At 49.0% G+C, this 20365-nt stretch overlaps 7 protein-coding genes across 7 annotated transcripts; 4 read left to right on the top strand and 3 right to left on the bottom strand.

Moving 5' to 3' along the window:
• Window positions 1-100: 100 nt before the first annotated feature.
• On the top strand, window positions 101-1591 carry N7496_002520 (serine hydrolase domain-containing protein; the record flags this gene model as incomplete). Its single annotated transcript, XM_056695451.1, has 5 exons — window positions 101-506; window positions 575-1000; window positions 1061-1138; window positions 1190-1465; window positions 1524-1591. The coding sequence occupies 5 exons, from the start codon at window positions 101-103 to the stop codon at window positions 1589-1591; spliced, it is 1254 nt and encodes a 417-aa protein (XP_056557663.1).
• Window positions 1592-2382: 791 nt separating this feature from the next.
• On the top strand, window positions 2383-3347 carry N7496_002519 (SDR family NAD(P)-dependent oxidoreductase; the record flags this gene model as incomplete). The annotated part of the gene is made up of 4 exons (XM_056695450.1): window positions 2383-2444; window positions 2501-2737; window positions 2805-3103; window positions 3163-3347. 4 exons carry the CDS (start codon window positions 2383-2385, stop codon window positions 3345-3347), a joined length of 783 nt encoding a protein of 260 aa, XP_056557662.1.
• A 367-nt stretch (window positions 3348-3714) lies between these two features.
• On the bottom strand, window positions 3715-6564 carry N7496_002518 (ATP-binding protein; the record flags this gene model as incomplete). The annotated part of the gene is made up of 2 exons (XM_056695449.1): window positions 3715-4755; window positions 4804-6564. The coding sequence occupies 2 exons, from the start codon at window positions 6562-6564 to the stop codon at window positions 3715-3717; spliced, it is 2802 nt and encodes a 933-aa protein (XP_056557661.1).
• Window positions 6565-6907: 343 nt separating this feature from the next.
• Window positions 6908-8615, top strand: N7496_002517 (uncharacterized protein; the record flags this gene model as incomplete). Its single annotated transcript, XM_056695448.1, has 3 exons — window positions 6908-6948; window positions 7001-7313; window positions 7371-8615. The coding sequence occupies 3 exons, from the start codon at window positions 6908-6910 to the stop codon at window positions 8613-8615; spliced, it is 1599 nt and encodes a 532-aa protein (XP_056557660.1).
• A 1004-nt stretch (window positions 8616-9619) lies between these two features.
• Window positions 9620-11280, bottom strand: glnA (glutamate--ammonia ligase; the record flags this gene model as incomplete). Its single annotated transcript, XM_056695447.1, has 5 exons — window positions 9620-10059; window positions 10137-10641; window positions 10918-11010; window positions 11101-11136; window positions 11278-11280. The coding sequence occupies 5 exons, from the start codon at window positions 11278-11280 to the stop codon at window positions 9620-9622; spliced, it is 1077 nt and encodes a 358-aa protein (XP_056557659.1).
• A 5068-nt stretch (window positions 11281-16348) lies between these two features.
• N7496_002515 (RNA polymerase II mediator complex middle subunit MED1) lies at window positions 16349-18630 on the bottom strand (the record flags this gene model as incomplete). The annotated part of the gene is made up of 2 exons (XM_056695446.1): window positions 16349-16984; window positions 17035-18630. The coding sequence occupies 2 exons, from the start codon at window positions 18628-18630 to the stop codon at window positions 16349-16351; spliced, it is 2232 nt and encodes a 743-aa protein (XP_056557658.1).
• Window positions 18631-19097: 467 nt separating this feature from the next.
• On the top strand, window positions 19098-20020 carry N7496_002514 (uncharacterized protein; the record flags this gene model as incomplete). The annotated part of the gene is made up of 5 exons (XM_056695445.1): window positions 19098-19193; window positions 19251-19657; window positions 19711-19790; window positions 19855-19885; window positions 19954-20020. 5 exons carry the CDS (start codon window positions 19098-19100, stop codon window positions 20018-20020), a joined length of 681 nt encoding a protein of 226 aa, XP_056557657.1.
• Between the last annotated feature and the right edge of the window lie 345 nt (window positions 20021-20365).

Here is a 20365-nt window from a genome sequence, read left to right as displayed (position 1 = left end):
GTGTTTGAATTAAATATAGGCACAATCGAGACTATGTTGCTCAAGGCAGATCTTATTCACTTGATTTTGATCAGATACCCTTACAGTGCCCGAGATTAACATGGCCCTGCAGCTGTCCGTTACTGCCGATGCTACGGCGCGCTTGGAAATTGACAGGCGTACCAGTGACCAAGCTCCTCGAATTCCAGGTCTTGTATACTGTGCAGTTGACAGGACTGGTAATGTTCTCTTTAGCCATGCCTCTGGCCAAACAGGCTTAAATCAAGGGTCGCCCATGACCATGGATACTATATTCTGGCTAGCGTCCTGCACAAAGCTGATTACGAGCATTGCATGCATGCAGCTCGTCGAACAAGGAAAGCTTACTCTGGATGATAGCACCCAGCTGGAGTCACTTGCGCCGGAGCTGAAAATGGTCAAGGTCCTGACACGCAATGGAAAAGATGGATTTCGGTTGGATCCGAAGGAAAGAAGCATTACTCTTCGGATGCTGCTTAATCACACGTGTAAGAAGACATCCTATGCATGAGTGTTTCTGTCTTTGGCACTAATTCCAGACTTCGGCAAATTATAGCTGGCTTTGGCTACGCTTTTGAAGACATAAAATTAAGGGATTGGTCGCAGCCTGTTGGCATTGACGACTTCTCTGGCAACCCAAAAGACGTTCTACACGGGCCGTTAGTCAATCAGCCAGGAACCAAGTTTCAGTACGGCGTGGGACTCGACTGGGTTGGAATACTGGTCGAGCGCGTGACTGGTCTGAGTCTTGAAGAGTATTTTCAAACTTTCATACTGCGGCCGCTGGATATCCAAAGCATTACGTTCTTCCCGGGCGAGGAATCAAAGGCGAAGATGGCCTACATGCACTCCCGTGCACCCGATGGAACACTAATCATTCGTGACCACCTTTACAGATATCCGTTGCTTCCATCAAATTCCCAAGTGGGCCGTTTTTGTATGGGGGGAGCTGGCTGTTTTGGGAAGCCGATTGATTACTGCAGTGCGTCGATAGGGTAACCCTTGCGCGTCTGTTTTCCATGCTAACACTTTTACTTCAAAGGGATTATTGCAACAATTTTGAATGACGGGCTAAGTCCAAATACGGGTGCGAGGATTTTAAAGCCCGAAACTGTGAAAGGTAGGCGATCCTGTTTTTCACGCCGATTTTTTGTCGCTCATTTTACCGTAGAGATGTTCATCGACCAAATTCCGACCATGCCGCGATATTGCAACGAGAGTACTCCGTCGGGTAAACCTGACCTTGCCAACCCCTGTCCGTTGGTACTCTGTGCGGACAATCTTACTGAAGGGTGGGGTCTGTCTTTTTCATTAAGTCATACCAAGAGCACGACTGGGAGAGCAGCAGGCTCGGGCTCGTGGGAAGGGCTCGCCAATCTTTTCTGGTTTGCAGATCGTGAAAATGGAATTGGTGCAATCATCGCCTCTCAAATATTACCATATGGCGGTATGTGTATTTCCTTCCCTAACTGGGGATCCAACAAGCTGATATCTTCTGAATACAGATCTAGAAGTGCTGGGTTGTTCTGATTGTGTGGAAAAAATCATCTATGACGACGTAATCAATCTTTAGATAGTTAGATTTTACCTTATACTTCAATGGGTTTTTATTGGCTTTGAATCATGCACATTAGAAGTCAAAATATCTCCAAGCCGCGATGCAGTGCATCTAGCAGGCCGCTCAGGCGTATTTATTCCGTACGTATGGATGGCAAAGAGGGTTCGTTCCCATTTTCATTATATGAAGCCGTGACGTTCACGAGCTCATCTCTCGCCGTGTTCGCAGTTTTATCTACCAGATACAAATCATCTGTCCTCTCAATTGGTATCTGAAAACATTCCAGACACATTTCCGCGCGCAAGTATCATCATAGGCTGAATAGTGAATCGATAAACGAAATGTTTAGTGGTTGTAAATCGACCAAATTCGCCAGATACAACCTCACAATTTCCCCGAAAGTAAATGTATGCCTGAATCAAGCTTTTCAGTCTATCAATACGATAAAACTGTCATGTGGCCAGTTTTCCTGCGATCACGGAGCTTCTCTCCCATTACCTGAATAGGAAGGTGGGACGTAGTGGGACTAATGGCGATAAGCAACGGCCTCCGCGACCGGACCCACTACCTCCTCCCCCATGGTTTAGCTAATAGCTTGCCCTGTTTAGCAGGTAGAAATCCCCTCAAATGAGGAGCCTCCATATAGCCATCGAGTGGGTGGGGTATTTGGAAGATAGAGAGGCCTTGAACGTCTATATATAGGAGTTTGTGCATAGGCGAGCTTGTAGAATTTGACAACCATTGATCCCGATAAGATCCTTTAGCTTCAATCCCAACACGGGCCTCCTTCACTACTACTACAGAAAATGTCTGACTTCACTGGTGTTTCACTCAAGGGCAAGACGGCCATTGTCACAGGATCCTCCAGGTAACATGATAAATGTCTTTCCATCCCAATAGACTGAGTGGCTAAAATTATCACAGAGGAATCGGTGCCGGCATTGCCCTTCAGCTTGCCAAGCGAGGTGCTAATGTTGTAGTGAACTATGTTTCCGAAGGAAGCAAGGATAGAGCTCAAGAAATTGTTGATCAAATCACCAAAATTGGAACCAAAGCTATACTCTGCCAAGCCAGTGTCATGAAGCTCGACGAGATTCCAAGATTGATTGAGGCGGCTTTGAAGATTAGCGAGACTGGAAAGATCGAGATCTTGATTCATAAGTAGGTTGGGCTACCACTCATCTTGCCTGCGATCTATCCATGTTTCCCGCCAGCTAACGTAATATAGTGCTGCTCTTGGGTTAGAGGCAAATTTGGTCGATACCTCGCTTGAACTGTACACAACTCACTTTGACTGCAATGTTCGTGGTCCAATTTTCCTCACAAAGGAGGCTCTTCCTCACTTGCCTCGTGGGGGACGCATTGTCTTTATTTCTTCCGCTGCTGCACGTCTTGGTGTTGCTGGACACACTGTATATGGGCCAACCAAGGCAGCCAACGAGGCCCTTGTTCGCGTCTGGGCAAAGGAACTAGGTCATTCCCACGGTATTACTGTCAATTGTGTTAACCCAGGCCCTGTTGCAACCGGTAAGAGATATTCTTCCAATTTCGGAAAGCTACTCTCGCTGATTTTCCCATCTCGCCAGATCAATGGTTCCAGAGTGACCCGCAGTTCATTAAGGATATGGAACCTATGATTAATGAAACACCCGCTGCCCCTCGAGTTGGTGAAGTTGATGATATTGCACCTCTAGTGGCCTTCCTTTGCAGTGATGATGCCAGATGGACAACTGGTTCTTGTCTGTCAGCTAATGGTGGTCTCTACAATTAAATGACGCTAAGCTCATTATTCTGGTTCGGATTCATCAGATTTAGTTTTCATTCACTCGGAGCTTTTGAGCAACCTGGGGTTCGTTAAGAATATAGAACACAAGATCAATCAAACACCTGCTGCCCTTCGAGCTGTGAAGTTGGCGTTTTCGCCCAAAGCTACGACTTCGTTTAATTGTGGGCCACCTCGCGCTGGAAACTGGTAATGACACATAGATAGAAATAACAAGGCATCGAGAAAGACACGAAGGGAAAACAGAAATGGTGAGGAAAATGAAGCAGAATTCATACTCACAAGACCTAGTTTGTCCACCGAGCTGACATTTGCTGTGGAGGAACAAGACCCTTGAAATGTATCAACTTTACTGTTACTGCTCTGCTAGTCGTAACCCGTCATCCTGTGCAATCTCATCGTTTGAGAACCCACCATGGAGCTTGTCGAGATAACTATCAAATCGTCCAGATATCTCGATGACATCTTTGAGATACTGGTATGTGAGAGGCTCTTTCTTCCATTTGGCATACTGCCGAGCAGTCGTGATCACGTTTCTGATCTGCCTTCCATTCATTGTCTCTTCTTTCAAAACAGACAGATGGTCTTTCAAATCATCAATATCAATCTCCTCATCAGTCGACAATTTGCTGAGTCTGTCGATGAAAGTTGACCAAATTCGAAATCGTTGCTCAGGACCGAGGCTGGGGTAATGAAGTGCAAGTTGGATGCGAGATCGAAAGGCTTCATCGAATGTGCCGACCCGATTGCTGGTCAGGACTAGGATACCGTCGTAGTACTCGAGGACTCGCAGGAAGACCGACACAAGGGCGTTGCGCTCCAGATCCTCAAGGCTACGCTGCTCGAGGAAAACATCGGCCTCATCTAACAGCACCACACAGCCCCAGATTCGCCCAAGATAAAGCACCGACTCTAAGTACTTTTCGACTTGCTCTGCTTGTGTGCCCACGTCACCGCAGGTCACACGGTAGAGTGGCTTCTCGGCGATTTCGGCAACACTTTCAGCAGTTAGGGTCTTTCCAGTTCCAGGCCCACCATGAAGCAGTAGAATTAGACCGTTGCCTTTTCCAGAAATCAGGTCGGTTGCCTGTTCAGCCTCAATCTGACTAGTGACTAAAGCTTGAATTAACTCCTTTGACTTGCGCTCAATGACAAGGCTTTGGAACGCCTCTCGATTCCACTTTACATCCGATATGCCATCAGCGGAAATTTCAAACCACTTCTTGTGTCTCAGATTATACCCCTTGATATAAGGAGGAAGCAGAAACAGGTATTTGCCCTCTGGTTCATTGATACTTTCTGTATGCAAGTCCTGTGGCAGGTTTGTGGGGTCACTTCTATCAGAGGGATGAAGCTTCTTGTAGGTCTCCATGTCAATCATGTATCTTTCGTCTGTCTTTATCCAGTCAGTACGGCATAATCATGTTTAACAGCCTGAGCTCACCATATCTACACCCTCGCCGCTCCTCTTGCCATGGTACGATACCAGCCTTCTGCTACGGCATTTCCAAAAAGTGTTTCCTCTTCGTTTCAGAAGATTGAGGACGAGATCGGGTGCGTATTCCAATGGAAACACATTGAGAGAACAAATCGATTGAGCTTCGTCCATGATATTTCGATACTCATTGTCTTCCTCGGGTCTCTTCATTATTGTTGTGGGCTTCCCGTGTGGGATGTCAATTTGCAAAGTCTTATACGTTCGACGAAAGTCTCCATCGAAACTGAGAGTCCAGGCTTTTAAGCTTTTTGTAGTCGTCGGGATAGCACTTTTGCTTTTAGCCGTCTTCGGGTGCTGAAGAAATCCTTTTCGTCGACCGTATTCCTTGTCGTTGGTTGGGATGGTAGGAAACTGGTGTAGCCTCTCAGACATCCTCTGCGTATCCTTTTGGTTGGGACCACGCTGCCCATCAATTACCCATGATTCTGCAATGTATCCAGTGTAATCCTGTCCCGTTGCCTCAACTATAATGTCGCCCGGTTTGAAAAGGTAGTTGATATAGTCGGGAGTGATTTTCTCTTCTTTCAGAAGCGAGTCCACGACGCCATACTCGTGGCCAAAATTCTCCTCGACATATTTCAGCAAAAGATCCAGCTGTTCTCTGACCCTTTCGTCCAGATTTATCTTGATGCCCTCCAGATCCTTTCGGCTGTGGTATAAGAAATGATAGGGAGCGAATATCTCTCCAGTGGAGTCGTATTGACTTTGTATGTCCCTAAACATTGGAGTTTCGTAAAACAGCACATCCAGGGCAACTTTGAGGTCATTTGCAACGGGATAAATGCTTTCAGAAAAAGGCTCCGGTACTTGGAGTATGTGTCCTGTCCCAAAGTCGCCAGGTAGGTGCCATCTCTGATAGTCGCGGAATACAACGAACGATATATCGCTGTTTTGTGCGAGAAAAAGGTCCAAATCTCGAAGTGGTAGATTACACCGGACATGGCCAGCTCCATTTTGACCATATGCAATCTCTGGCGGGTCTGAAAATATTCTGGGATCCGGTTCCTCGTCAGTTGAGTCATCTTCTCCATCCCCCTCTCGAGTGCCACGACCCAGGCGATAGAGAAATTCAAATCTAGAGGCGCCTGGAGCATTACTTTTCGATTCGTACTGGTTGAGTTTTGCTTCCAAGAGCGCCATCTGCTCTCGCAATGCCTGAACTTCCTCTGTCGGCAGGCGGCCATTATTCGTGCCAGGTTGCGACAGCTGTGACTGAACAGCTCGGTTGGAGTTCGAGGGACTTGCAAATATGTTGTGGTTAACCGTGGTTGGGAGAAGGTTTGCTGTTCGATTTGCAGCTTGGGTCCTCGGGTACTCCATGTACTGGCGTCTATCTTCTCGTTTTGGGCGTGCTATTTCTTGTGCTCGGCGCACTGTCCCCTTTCCCCGCACCTTCCTCTGTTGCTCCATCTCTAGCTCGGTCTCTCGCATTCTCTGCTGGTGTTTCTCATTCTCTAAAAGAGATTGGATTCTAGCAGTTCTGGTTGCACGGTCGTCTTCTGCTTCCGGTGCTTCACGGCATAGAGCTGAAAGGTTTCGTTTCTCGATCGCAGCCCGATCAGTCCTATCCTCTGAGATTGTCAAATGGGGGGACTCTGATGGCTCCGAGTGATCACCTTGCTGGTGACTGCCGTCGATCTTTAGATTGGCACGGGGATCGAAGCGTGCCATCAAATCTGGTGCCACCAGACCTAGGGGCTCCGCCATTGAAGTCTGTCGTTCTTCAAATCCAATTGATTTCCAGTAGTATCTCTTAGCAAATTACCTCAGAGCTGTGTCACTGAGAGCTGTATGAGTGAATCCTTATAAACTGGCGGTCAAGTGGGGTGAATGGGAATGGGGCTGAGTTGGAGCCTCAGCCTCACCTTTTATGCAAGACCCGTCACATGAGGCGGGTCGCAATCAGGCAGAATGGGGGCCAAGATAGTCGGTTAACCTGCAGTGAGCATATTTTGTCTCCATTTGGATTCAATCCTAATCCGCAGTTTTACACTCAAAGGCGAAGAATACTCGATGTGAAATAGATATCCCAGGCTAGTCGACATACAAGATGGCAACTGCACAATATCGCGACTGGTACATGCCAAGCCGGTACGCGCACAGAAGCGAGCCTATCGCGTGACAATAGACTGATAAAGCACAGCTCGCATGCATTTGAATCCGCCGAGATAGCCTTCCAAGAGGCAAAGGGCATCTTTGAAAGAGAAGGTACCAAGGATATCAACAAGAAAAATCGCTTGGAAAGCATCAATGCAACGACATTGGACGACCTTATCAGTGCGGTCAACCAAGCAAGGCAACATTACAATCAGGATCGGACACATTCAAAGATGAGAAGACATCTTGAGCATGTCTCGGAAAGGATACACTTCTATGGGAATATCATGGACGTCTTTGTGCAACATCATCCCGAGTATGTTTGCTTAGCGTGGGGAACGATGAAATTGTTGATTGGAGTAAGATCCTTTCAAGCTCCGACCTTTGGGTCATTTCTAACTTCTCGTTCTCTAAAGGCTGTTGTGGAGCACAAAAAGACGGGCTCGGTAATCGCAAATAGCCTCCTCGATATCGCGGATGCTCTCCCACGAGTTGAACTGGTCTCCATCCTATATCCGACAGAATCTCTTCGACGAATGGTTGCTACACTCTACGCTTTCATAATAAAGTTTCTCCTTCGAGCACTCAAATGGTATGAAGAAGGATCTTTCAAACGAGCAATCCACGCTGTGACAAAACCGGCCGGCCTATACTTGGATGACATTCTTGAAGAGATGTCTCGCATCACTAGTAGTATCATGGCCGAAGCAACGGCTGGCAGTCACGCCGAGCAGCGCGATATGCATAACGAAGTTATCGCTATCCGCAAGACTGTCGAAGGGGCGGGCAATACGAATCAAGCGGAGCATAAAGACCAGCGAAAGATGTTACAAGATCTTTTAGATCTTGTGAAAGGATTAAAGATTGACGTGCATTCTGGGCAAATTGTTGCTCAGACTGAGCGAGCCCAGATTTATCGAACCATCTGTGACGTGAAATCAACTCAAGTGCTTCACGTGTTGTCTTCTCAGTGTCTCATCGACTATGAAGCGAGCTTACAGACATCAAAAGGTCAACGTGATCGACGAAGATCCCTCAAGTCAACACCCTTTTGGAAGTCCCGTGATCTCCAAACTTGGAATAAGTCACCAATCTCTTCCTTGTTCCTTCTAAAAGTCCGTATTGCAGATAGACAGTCTGCCCAGGATTTCTGTACCAACGCCATTCAGCAACTTTTAGAGGCCGGAATTGCCAGCCTTTGGATTCTCAAACCTCGTGATGAAAGTTATTCTTTCATAGACGCTTTGAAGAGTCTCATTCAGCAAGCTACGATTTCAATCAACCGCCTCAATAGTGAAAATGGCCCCGAGCTGGATATCAATCGCTTTCTTCATGCAAATTCTGAAGAACACTACTGCGATATTCTTGCCGAGCTCCTCTCCTCACTCAAGGTTGTCTATTTCATCGTACAACTGGGCGCTATAGATTCAAACGAGATATCTCAATTCTTATCTTGCCTTCGGAAGGTGATTCGACAGATCTCTGATCGTGGCGCACAAACGATAGTGAGAATCCTAGTGATCAACTGGGCCCCTGGATACAATCTAGGAGAAACAGTGTCAAATCATGAGCGTCGCACTCGATCCCAAATTATGAGAGTTCCCAAACGCAAGAAGCTTCGGCCTCCCAACCGGCCACTTTTGACTAGTGCAATGTCATGAGCTATTCAAGGTAACTGCAGCAGGCAAGCCATATGAAACTTCCAGATGCTACGTAGTTGGTTGCTTGCTTCTTTAGCAGGTCTCTATAGGAAATTGCCCTGGCCCCACCAGGTCTTGCCTTTTTCTACACAGGCTTCCGTCACGTAATGAAATGTAGATATTCGTCATCCTCGCGTTCCAATACTTCCTGGAGCTTGCTAGCTGGCGACACATTGCATATGAACATCAGTAGGGAAGAGGGCAAGATTAAACTATAGTCCAACCATGACTTACAATGGCTGGGATTGAATAACAACGTACCACGGCTAATGGACATAGGTACATACAAAAATGCCCTTCAGCATTGACAAGGAGTCCTCCATCCGAACTGCGGGGACATCCCCATACTCAAGAACGTGTGGGGTATAAAATCCTCGGCAGTGGCTTTTCCATTGCCGATAACGGATTGACCGGCAGGAGGATTGATGTTAATTTAAAGTATAGGGTTACATCAAAGGAAGTCCAAAAAGATCATCGAGGGTGGATACCTCTAGAAATCCTGAGATCTACGAGGAATGCCATCTTTCAAAGCCACAGTGGAGACCCCAAGGGAAATAAAGTGTGATGCTCAAACGATGGGTTGATTTTCCATCCATGTAATGATTCTATGCTATTGTACGTCACACATAACCCACTTTAGTGGGGGGTTTCAAGAAAGAAACAAAACAAGAGATTTCGGCGAGTGCAACTGAGGGGAGGCAAAAGAACGCAAGAGGCGGACCCTGGCGCCGAGAGACAGGAAGGATAGATAGAGTTGCATCTGAAGGAAAGACGCGGGATGATAGAGAAGGGAAAAAGGTAGATATGGAGGGAAAAGAGCAAAAGTAAAAAGACAAAACACAGGCAGGAGGTCAAAAAAGGATTCTATGGACGGAAGGGCTCCCTCACGCAGTCAGGCCGCTCTCATGGTCCGAACTCCCAGTTGATGCCGGAGGGTATCGGAGCGCTAAGATCAAATATTGAAATTAGAGACCACCGCACATGGTCTCGACGATAATACCGGTGATCTGGTAAGGATCAGCGTTGGAGGCAGGACGGCGGTCCTCGAAGTAACCCTTGCCGTCCTTGGCGACCTGGCGAGGGATACGGATGGAGCCACCACGGTCAGCGACACCATATGAGAACTTGTCGATGTTACCGGTCTCGTGGCGACCAGTCAGACGCTTGTCGTTGCCCTCACCGTAGACGGCAATGTGCTCTTGGTGGCGGGCCTCGAACTTCTTCATGGCAGCCTCGATGGCCTTCATACCACCCTCGGCACGAGTAGCGAGGGTGGACACGTTGGAGTGCAGACCGGCACCGTTCCAGTCACCCTCGATGGGCTTGGGCTCGAAGGAGATGCGGACACCGAACTCCTCAGCGACACGGTGGAGGATGAAGCGGGACATCCAGAGGTGGTCACCCACTGTAGAGAAACCAGGTTAGGGGGGATCTTATTGCTTTTGCAGCGTATATCAAATTCATGTGAGGGGGCAAACTTACTGTCAATACCGGGGCAGGGGCCGACCTGGTACTCCCACTGGGAGGGCATGACCTCAGCGTTGATACCGGAGATGTTGATACCGGCGTACAAGCAAGCACGATAGTGAGCCTCGACGATGTCACGGCAGTAGACCTTGCCAGTACCGACACCACAGTAGTAAGGACCCTGGGCACCGGGGAAACCACCACGGGGCCAGCCGTAGGGCCAGCCATCGGTACCGAGGAGAGTGTACTCCTGCTCAAGACCGAACCAGAACTCCTCCTTGGCGTGGGTCTCCATCAGGCGGGCGGCATCGTGACGGTAGTTGAACTTGTTGGGGCTTCCATCGGAGTCCCAGGTCTCGCAGAGAACGAGGATGTTGTCCCCCTGGCGGAAGGGGTCAGGGAAGATAGCGACGGGGCGGAGGTAGACATCGGAGTTGTCACCGGGGGCCTGGCCGGTAGAGGAACCGTCGAAGTTCCACTCGGGGAGCTCCTCGACCGACGTAACGGGCTTAGAGAGGGTCTAGACGGAAGACGAGTGGTATTAGCAAAGATGTCTCGACAGAAGGTCAAATTGAAGCCCGAATGCCCCTCCATCTCACGTGATGCGGATGGTTGCAGGACGCGTGTGGCGAAGAAAACTCCCAGCGGCTTATCGCGAAGGCCGATACGCACGGGGCAACCACATCCCACCATCACAGGAGATTGGAGATAGGGCCCCGGGAAACTGGTCTGTCACTGGTCTGTGACAGACCAGTTTCCCGGGGATGGGCGAAATCAAGAAAAGATGTAGGCATACCTTGGTCTTGGAACGAGTGCCACCGCAGGAATCAATCCAGACGTACTCGGCCATCACACGACCGCGCTGGTCGAGGGACATGTACTTGAGGAGCTGTTCGACCCCATGGGAAGTCAGTATATGTATTTCCTCTCTGGCTCAACGGCCATTGTGGAAATCCAATGCATCGAGAATCAAACGCACATTCTCCGTGTTGGAGACGACAGTTGAATCGGCAGCCTGTAGAGAGAAGCAGAAATGTTAGCACTCTGTGTCATTTTCTGTATAGGAATCTCTCGAGAATCCGGGTGTTGGGCGAAAAGTGAGTCACCCGGCAACGAGCCCGGCAACGAGACTCGGCAGGAGAGAGAATCAACGTACCATAATGAATGATTATGGGGGGTTATGTGTGAGGTTGAAAACCAGGTGGGCTTGCAAGCAAGCAAAACTTTCCAGAAAAGGATGAAAAGGAAGTGGTGATTCCCGAAGGAAGTTGGAAGAAACGCGATGGATGGGAAATCCCAAGAGAGGGGAAGAGGGTGAGTTTTTAGATGGTGGGGGGGAGGAGGGAAGGGCAAGATAAAGATTTAAATTTAGTCACGACTGAGTCTTTTTTGGATTTTGGGGGGAAAAGCAAAAGAAGGAAAGAAGTGGAGTCCCTAGGAGAAAAGGGAAAAAAGGGTAATAATGGGAGACGAAAAAAATTAAAAAAGAGAAATTCGGGAAAAAAATGAGGAAGCCGCGGATCAGCTCACGCCCTTTGGGGTTTAGCGGTATGTATCTTACGGAGTCTTACACCATATTACATATACTTACGCTTATATCCTGCCGTATACTGTATACACGGTATTCTCCTTCTGCGAAAAGTGCCTCATAGATCAACTTGAACATTCTCATGCCCGACACCGGGGTCGTTGAGGAAACAACTTCTTTCAACAAAAATCACGCAAACATTCCTTTTTTCCTGGCCTCGTGAATAGACATTGCTTTTCCTTCTTCAATGCCATCCCATTCCTTAAACGAGACATCCGAGTCAAGCGCTGGTCCGGAAAAACTAACAATCCTCCATCTACCGACCTCCATGTCCATGTTCCGCCACCCAAGTTACCCTTTCCGTGTCATCATCGCCGCATCATACAAACCATTTAGGACTGCGAAACCGGTCGTTGCCGAGAACTTTCGACAAACTCCGTCACCGATCTGCCCTGGATACATAGTGCTAATAGGCTTCTGCCCTCTAAGTTTCATTCTATTATTCATACCCGCACTTGGTATTAGGTAGTGATGCTTCATCGATGCTCATCGGTCGGCCATCACATTCTAAATTTCCCTGTCGCCCCATCGACCCTCCGCATTCTTCCATACTCTTTCCAACTCCGTATAGACTACAGTATAACAACAAGCTGTAATATCAATACACATCGCCACCCGAAAACCTCATCACGAGTCCACGATCAATCAGTCTAGTTCTCCGTCTTCTTTTCTTCTTTCTCTTAAACCGTTTTGATTTCCCATTCGTGATAACCGCCCTCATTCTCCGCGGCCCAATCAACTACCACGTCTCTGTAATAGGGCCCAGTAATATGATCAATCTCTCTTCTCCCGTTGGGCCGATAAGCTGAGAAACGCCCTCTCCTGCCACCCTTCAAATCAACCCATATCAATTGGATAAACGACCACAATCTTCGTAGTTAGTTCCCCCGTAACGCTTCGACCTCCTAGATCTGGCTTCAGATCTTGTACCGCGTCAACCATCCTTTTTTTCTCCCGTCTCTTCTGTTCTTACTATCTTTCCCCGGTCGCTGCCAGAACCCCCCAAGAGCGGGAAAAGTCCGGGGGAGGGATCTCCCCCGGGTCACCTCCGTCAACGCCCGTGGCGATCAGATGTCAAAATTGCGACGGAGAAACCACCCGCCTTCAAGAGAGTACCCTAGTCTCGCCTGTACAAGGTTAAGGGGGAAACATGTACATATGCATAGATAGCGAGTAGGAAATTAAGTTGCTAATCCTTCTAATTCTTCTTACCAACCACCAGGATCTTTCCTAGTGCAAGTGCATATCAGCTGCAAGGCCCAGGGTAGATAGTGATAGTCCATCCCACCCACCTGACTAAACTCTCTGTTCTAGAACTGCATCTGCGCCGAATAAGCAACCTTCCCTGCAAGGCTTACAGAGGAAGAAGAAATAAGATAATTCGAAACGGGAACCTTGAAAACGAGGTTTTCGCTTCTTTCGATATTCACCGGGTGTCCCCAAACATGAACACGGAGAACTAAATCCCATGCCCGGAGATGTGTGCGACATGATCGAACTCCTCCGCACTTCAATCGGGTACCTGAGATGGGAACCCCCGATAAACCTGCAAATGGCCCTTGCGCGATTCGTTATCAGAGTCCTTACCCCCCTGGCACGGCGCTATTGCCCGCGTGGCATGCGTGGCCGATACTATCTCTCCTCGGAGGTCTCGACCCTCTATCAGACGGTAGCATGGCCGTTAAGACGTCGCTAGGAAGAAAAGAAAAAAAGCGGATTCGACCTGTGTACCTGCAGCAAGAAAGAGGTATCCATCATATGTACATGCTGGCGATCTCTACCTCGGTCTATATAGATCCGTATATAATAACATAACTTCACTCTCCACGTAGATCATGAATTACAGTATATACATGTAACAACCCACACGCGCGACGAACCGGGAAACGGTAAAATACACAGTGTAAACTAACGATCCGCTCACTGGAGACCACTGGAGACCATCTGGAGACCACTGGAAGGTCTGGAGGGAGAGCCCCAGCCACCGTCTCGAGACGACAGACCCGCGAAACTCGCCGATGGCCAGGGTGGAGCGTGGCAAAACGTTCTCGAAACCGAGCCCGACCACCCAATCATACCGTCTCCCGCCTGGCCAAGCCGCTGGAACCGCCCCCGACACCGGCCTTAGGTTTGGGGCTGGCGTCGGGGCTTTTCAGTACGACGGTGTATGATCGGTCACGATTAGTCGCGTGAAGGGTTGGAATTTTCAATGATTTCCTTTTCGGGCCTTCTTTTTTGTGTGCGTTATCTTTTGGAGGGGTGGTGGGTGGAGGGGAGGGGGTCCTTTTTGTTATCTGTGTGGTTGTTTTTGTTTTACTCGGCTATGTAAGATTGAGAAATCGCGCATAGATTGGACATGATTCAACTCTTTTTAGAATGAGTATAGAAGAGTTGATCCAAAAAAAATCGATTTCCAGCATCGGTATGAAGGTTAGGCTCTGGGGAACAGGGATTCTCCAGAAAATCGGCCAGCAGCAAAAAAAAGTGGCGACGAGATCTGCCTCCCCCGGCTTTTCTCGAGCAAATGGTCGAAAAGTCGGGGGTTTTAGGAATCGGGCTACGACTGAGTGGCTGAGGAGGGGACACAGATGAGACTACGATCTTCAGCCCTGTCGAGGAATAATACGGAGTACGTAGTACGATTCGATGATACCAAGTATACAGCAACGAACTATATGACAGTGTATGCTAATGATAGTTCCGTTCTTGACCATACCCAGTACACCCCAGCCTATGTCTCTCGGCAGGCGACTCCGAAGTAGCACAGCCCGATGCTATTTCTGCATACAAACTACACGGAGTACGTACAGTCGAGAGCCGCGACACAAGAATAGTAGCGACCAGTGAAACATGATTCACGGCGGGGCCGTTAGTCATCGCGAGTTTCAGCCGAAGTCCAGACTGGGGCCCTAGGTCGTACGGGGCTTACGTTCTTCCGGATACTCACAAGTAACTAGTAGTACTAAGTTAGTCACGCATGGAAGTTCAGCCCTGATAGAGTGGAAAAGAAAACCACATCGGTCAAATGTCCGAGCATATTCAGTATCAAACAAGACCCAGAGAAAAATCAGTCAAACCAAAGGACGCGAAATAGTAATGGTTCAATCACGAAAGGTCCGCGGCTGCGATCGACAGTGCCCGAATTTCTTATCATTGCCTTCTGATTGGTGGAGAACAGCCTTGACACACTGCGCTGACTAGAAACCGACAAGCGAGAGCTCCATACAGGCTGTACGAGTGTATGTAATAAATCGTCGTCAGTGCCAACTCTATTCCATTGCACGGAGTATACCACACCGATGCTTGCTTGCTAATATCGCCCATTCCAACTCTCTGTAATCCTCCAGACCTCCTTTTCTTTTTAGCCATGTAAATGAGGCATTTGCACAACCCCCTACACAATGCAAGCATTAACACTACTAATCCCAATATTTCAACCCTACAAAATGCCTCACCGAAATTGTGGAAAGAGGGGCCCTCGTTTCCCAGGCACCGCTTTACTGCGGAGTCCCGCTGATAACAGGAACAGGCTAACGATGTCATCCGACGCGGTTCCCCCCCCCTCCAGCGGCTATCACAAAAGCCTCATTTAGTGCGGGTCAGATTCGACTGGGTCTTGATAGTGCCTCGTAGTTCGTAATGAGAATCTCACTGATTCGATCGACAAATTACTCTGGAGTTTTTATTATTCATGCGCATCTGGCGGTAATATCCTCGGAGGGGCATGGTAGTAGTATATACCTCATACCAGACAAAAGTACGTATGATGGGGGGATCCTGGTAGTTTCAGAAACTCTCCTGGTAATCGTTTAGCCTTGGCTAGACTACGATCTCTGGCACAGCGGCAAGGGGACGACGTAATGGCACTGACAGGAGAGAAGCAGCGTTTATCTGATGAACTGGTCTACATGCAATGACGATAATGATGCCACATGATGTCGTCGCCACTCTAGGGTAGGCAGATCTGCGGGGATCGAGCTCAATAATGTTGTCCCTGAAACTAGGTACGGTCTTTGATGGAAGGTCATCACGTTGCCTCTTCCCAGTTGAAGAGAACAATAAAGTGAATCTGGAATTGTATAACTACGTCATGGGTGATAACGGTTACTGTAGAGTTTGGACCCCAGATTGGCTGTTGGAGGGGCCGATTGTATTTTGAATTTCATCATTTCATGGATCGCAAATATACTGTATTGCTCGAGACGGCATTCTCGCAATCGACCCCTGCATTGCTCGAATTAAGGAGCACTGCATTGCACGTTGCAGGAGTTCGCATATGACATGGCATTGTCAATGCGGCGTGCGATAACCCTCATGCAGGAGGAAAAAGACCGCCAGAGACTTACACGAAAAGGTAAACTTTGATCTTCACAATGATACAAAGTATCCAATGCAGGTCTGTACGCTCTGTCGTCTGGAGTGATACGTCTGGCCTTGATGTCAACTCTAGTATTACTAGACTTGTCGCGCATATAAGATTTTTCTCGCCATGCCGAGAGTCTCCTCAGCAGCTGTTCGCAGGTCCAGCCCAGCTCAGCCCAGCAATAACTAAGAACTTCAGACATAGTCAAGGGAACCGCAAGGGTATCTAGTTCTAGACTCAACACCCTCCAGTCTCGGAATCCTCGGCTGGTCAGCCTCACCCGCTACCGGCCCGCTGCCGCAGCCAACGCAGGACCCACTCGACCAGGATCCCCAGGTCCTGCGAGATCTCCAGAACCCTGGCGATCTTCTCATGCATATCCTGCAGCTTTGGTCCGGCGGCATCTGTCCCTTGCATTTCCGCATCGCCGCCGTCACCCTTTTGTGCGCTCAGCTCGGTCACGTCGACAACCGTAATACGCCCGTTGAGGCCAACTTCAACACAGATCGTTACTTGGACTGGCTCGCGCACGGCCTTTTCGGCGTTGTTGCTAGAGTCTGTGACGAGCAGCATTAAAGCCGGAGATTGACCGATTTGCGTTCGTAGCGTTACGTCCACCTTGACGTCGTCCAGATACTCTTCGCTGTGGAACGGAGAAGCGTTGGAAGCGATGGTTGTGAAGGCGGTCGAGAATCCATCGCCAAGCAGGGCACTCAACTTCTCCTCATTGGGGTCGTCGTTGCTGAGTGTGATGATATCACTTTGACCAGCAAAGGATAGCTTTTGGCTGGCAGAAGCCGAAGCGCCGACTGATGCCCCTCTTGAAGGCTCTCGCTTATCATCCTTACTCTTAGTAGAGCCACGGGTAATTTTTCGGATCAGATTCGCCAACAAAGCATATTGGCGGAACACCTAAATATAGTCAGTATTGTACATGGGCGCAAACATAGAAGCATGCATACTGGGAGGATATCGGCGAGTTGTCGAGGATGCGAGAAGGGAAGATCACGGATAGTCCGACCAGCAACTGACTCAAATGCTTGGAAGGTGTAGTTATGATAATTCGTGCAGGGCGTGCCGGTTGAATCAAATGCCTGTACCGACATCCGGCGCGTCCTCCGACCAGGCTGCGGTGTAGAATCCAATTGTGACCCTTCCGAGATTATAAGATTGTCATATGTGACCATCTTGAACTCTTGTGGTAGCTGCATTCCTAAATGGCGGTAAATTTCCGATGCTGCAAGGATCGGAAGCTCCAGGGGGGGGTCAAGCTTCGCGACGAAACGACGGTTTGGAGGTGTCGACTCGAGCATGCTAGAGTCCAGAGCCATGGGGTCATGGTCACCGTGAGACAATCGCATGGTTTGCGGAGGTTCAAGCCAGTTCACTGTCTCTGTAGAGCCAGAACTGGGTGCCGAATCGCTATTTTGCCCTGTTGTAAAGATTTCGGTTCCCACCCACTCTTTCGATATACGAAGAGATGGATATCCTTCTTCGCATTCGATCATGACGGTCCATAACTTTTGCTGCTCGTCCAGTCCGTTGGTCTGGTCTTGGTCGACTACCATCGCGTCGGGCGAGATTTTCTGCTGCTTTGCGTCCAAAACCTTGGCCTGCTCAACCCAGTATTCCAGGCCGAGACCGACTCGGGACCCCTTGTGCATACTTGGGCGTCCAATGACTCCAGCGCAGAGGTGCTCGTATTCGCCGTCGTATTTCCCACGTTTTCCTTCCTCGGCCCAGACCCGTTTAAGATTCTCTTCCAGGCCTTCCAGAGCTTCGAAGCAATTGACTTCTTGACTGAGCTTGTCGAGCTTTGCGAGCCAGTGTAGATTTTCATGAAACCCTTGGAGGCACCTCCATCTCCCATGTTCGACGTCCTCGAGCGGCTGTACGAGGTTCCGCTTCAGAACCGCAGACGCTTCATCTCGTCGTTCGCCTTCTGTAAATTCGGGTGTCGCATATCGCAGACTGACGTTTTTGACAACATCGTGACCGGCGTAGAATTCGATTTCCAGGTCGACAAAATTCCCGGCGATGTTGATGTCGTTGTCTTGCCAAATCGATTCAAATCCTTCTAATCGGCTCAGTCGTTCGATGCCTTCCCGGGACACTCCTCTGCCTGCAACGCGCGCTCGAAGAGTCTGCACCACCTCCTGAATCCGGTGCTTCTGCTCCTCTTCGCTATCGCGCGGCACCCCGCCAAGCTTGATACCCTGCATTCCTAGAGTCTGGATATCATTCTCACTCATGCTGGGTCCGACAAGGCTATCGTGCACAACAGGCGACGGGCTGATGCCAGTGTAGCCACCGAGTGCGAGAAGTGCTGTCGGGGAACTGAAATTGACCGAGTCGTCGACGGCGCTTGTCACTGCAAGAGGTGTAGCGTATTGATGTGAGGATACGCTGATTTGTGGCGCATGGCCAGGTCCCGAGGCTGACGGAGTTCGTGTTGAGGGCGATTTATGAGCGATTGATCGAAGGGGTGCGGAGGAGGGGTGTGGAGAAGTGGTGAGATGAGTTGGCGTTGCGCCGGGTTTGGCTGAAGGAGTTGCCATGGTTGAAGTAGCAGCGCAGGGACAGGGAATGTCAATGTGCGAGTAAAGGTATCGAAACCTGGAGTATACCTATAATCCCAGGGTGGAATATGCAATTGAACCTGGGTATCCTTGAAGGCACCAATCAATCATGCGCCAGTGCTAGCTTCGGGAGTACTCCAGGCGAGGATGGTCAGGAAGGCTCGGGTATTGAGCTTTGACTTCGACCAGCTGCTGCCTCGCTCAGGTCCAACCGTCACCAACACTTGCAATGGACAGGCACAAAGCTACCTGGAGTTCGCAAGGTTGCCTTGGAAGTTGACTTCCAACAACAAAAGGCCTCTCACGTGAACCGTTTTTGGGGCGGTCCACATTCACCGCCTTCCAGGCCGCCTTGATCTGCACGATGACCGAATGACGGAGCGTCGGAGCTCTCGCGACTTCCCAAGTCCTTAATCCAAAATTTTCGATCTCTCGAGACAAAAGAAATGTTTGCAACTAGGTCAATTGGGCGGAAGGCCTTAAATATTCGGAGGTGGACCCAGGCCCGTTTCGTTTCTTCACTAGAGGGCAACCCTCACATCGTATGTAAATCAACGCAAACGTCAACACAACTTTGATATATGCTGAACATAAGGCAGTATGTATTCCCTAGTGAAGGACCAAACAACTCTCATATCCTTTCACTCTTATCTTCTGAGCCTGTCAACCCAGATCTTGCCATTGGAGTCACCAACAAGCTACCGCCTACACCAGACTCACTTACGGAGAACCCCAAGTTCCTCGGCATTCTCCAAGAAGTCTTCGCCAAGCATGCGCATGAAGATCCAGATGCACAATCCCAAGCCCAGGTCATGGTTTCAACCGCTGGGGCGAACCTCTACACTGGAGGTGTCTTGATGCCCAATCGGGGAAACAGAAGGCGCACTGAAACGGGCGACTCTAGCGGTGGAGCTAGTGGCCAGGGTGGTGCTGGTGGTGGCGGTAAAGGCGGTTGGATTCACATTTCAGACAGCAGAAGACCCCCTGAGTTTGGTAGAATTGCATGGTATGAACCTCATGCGATCGGTGAGAATAGGAGATCGACTAATCTTTGTACAGGCCAGAGGATATCTTCGGCAGTCTAGAGGTGGATGGAAACGGTCAATTCGTTGGTGGTGACGGCAAATATCAAACCAGTGGTATGTTTAAGATGGATGCTGGTGTTCATCCAATGTTTTTTGCAGCTGACATTATCCATTACAGGCACGTACAGAATGGTCACTCGGAATGGAATGTAAGTTGCCCTTGGAATAGGCAGAAGGATTTCCCGGACGTATTGAGCGTTACTGATTCTCGATCTAGCTTGGGATTGACCCCGTTCCTCAGAGAAAAGCTCGTTCAGCGACTTCAGCAACTGGACAAGCAATAAGCCGATTTTTCATACCCACTTCGAGCGAAGCCTTTTGTACAATAGTGTATTATCCGACCCCCAGCTCAATGAATATCATGATTTTGTGACTTCGGCAAAATATTAAAATTAGATATACACATTTGAAACCTACCTAAGCATCTAATTTGTTCAATTGCAGGATCCTGGATTAGAAATCTCCTAATCAATATGGATTCCATTCCATGACTTGTTGAAAGTGGATACCAGGTAGGTCCTTCCAAGCAAGGTCTACAGATATATATCCGAGGTCCAGGCCCCAATTAACCTCCTATTCCGTACAATCATCAGATCACTGAGGTGAATTAGATAGATAATTTCAAATCA

This window comes from Penicillium cataractarum (assembly GCF_028827025.1).
Source record: "Penicillium cataractarum strain IBT 29864 chromosome Unknown utg000002l, whole genome shotgun sequence".
NCBI classification, from domain to species: Eukaryota; Fungi; Ascomycota; class Eurotiomycetes; order Eurotiales; family Aspergillaceae; genus Penicillium; species Penicillium cataractarum.
This window is presented reverse-complemented; position numbering and strand designations above follow the sequence as displayed.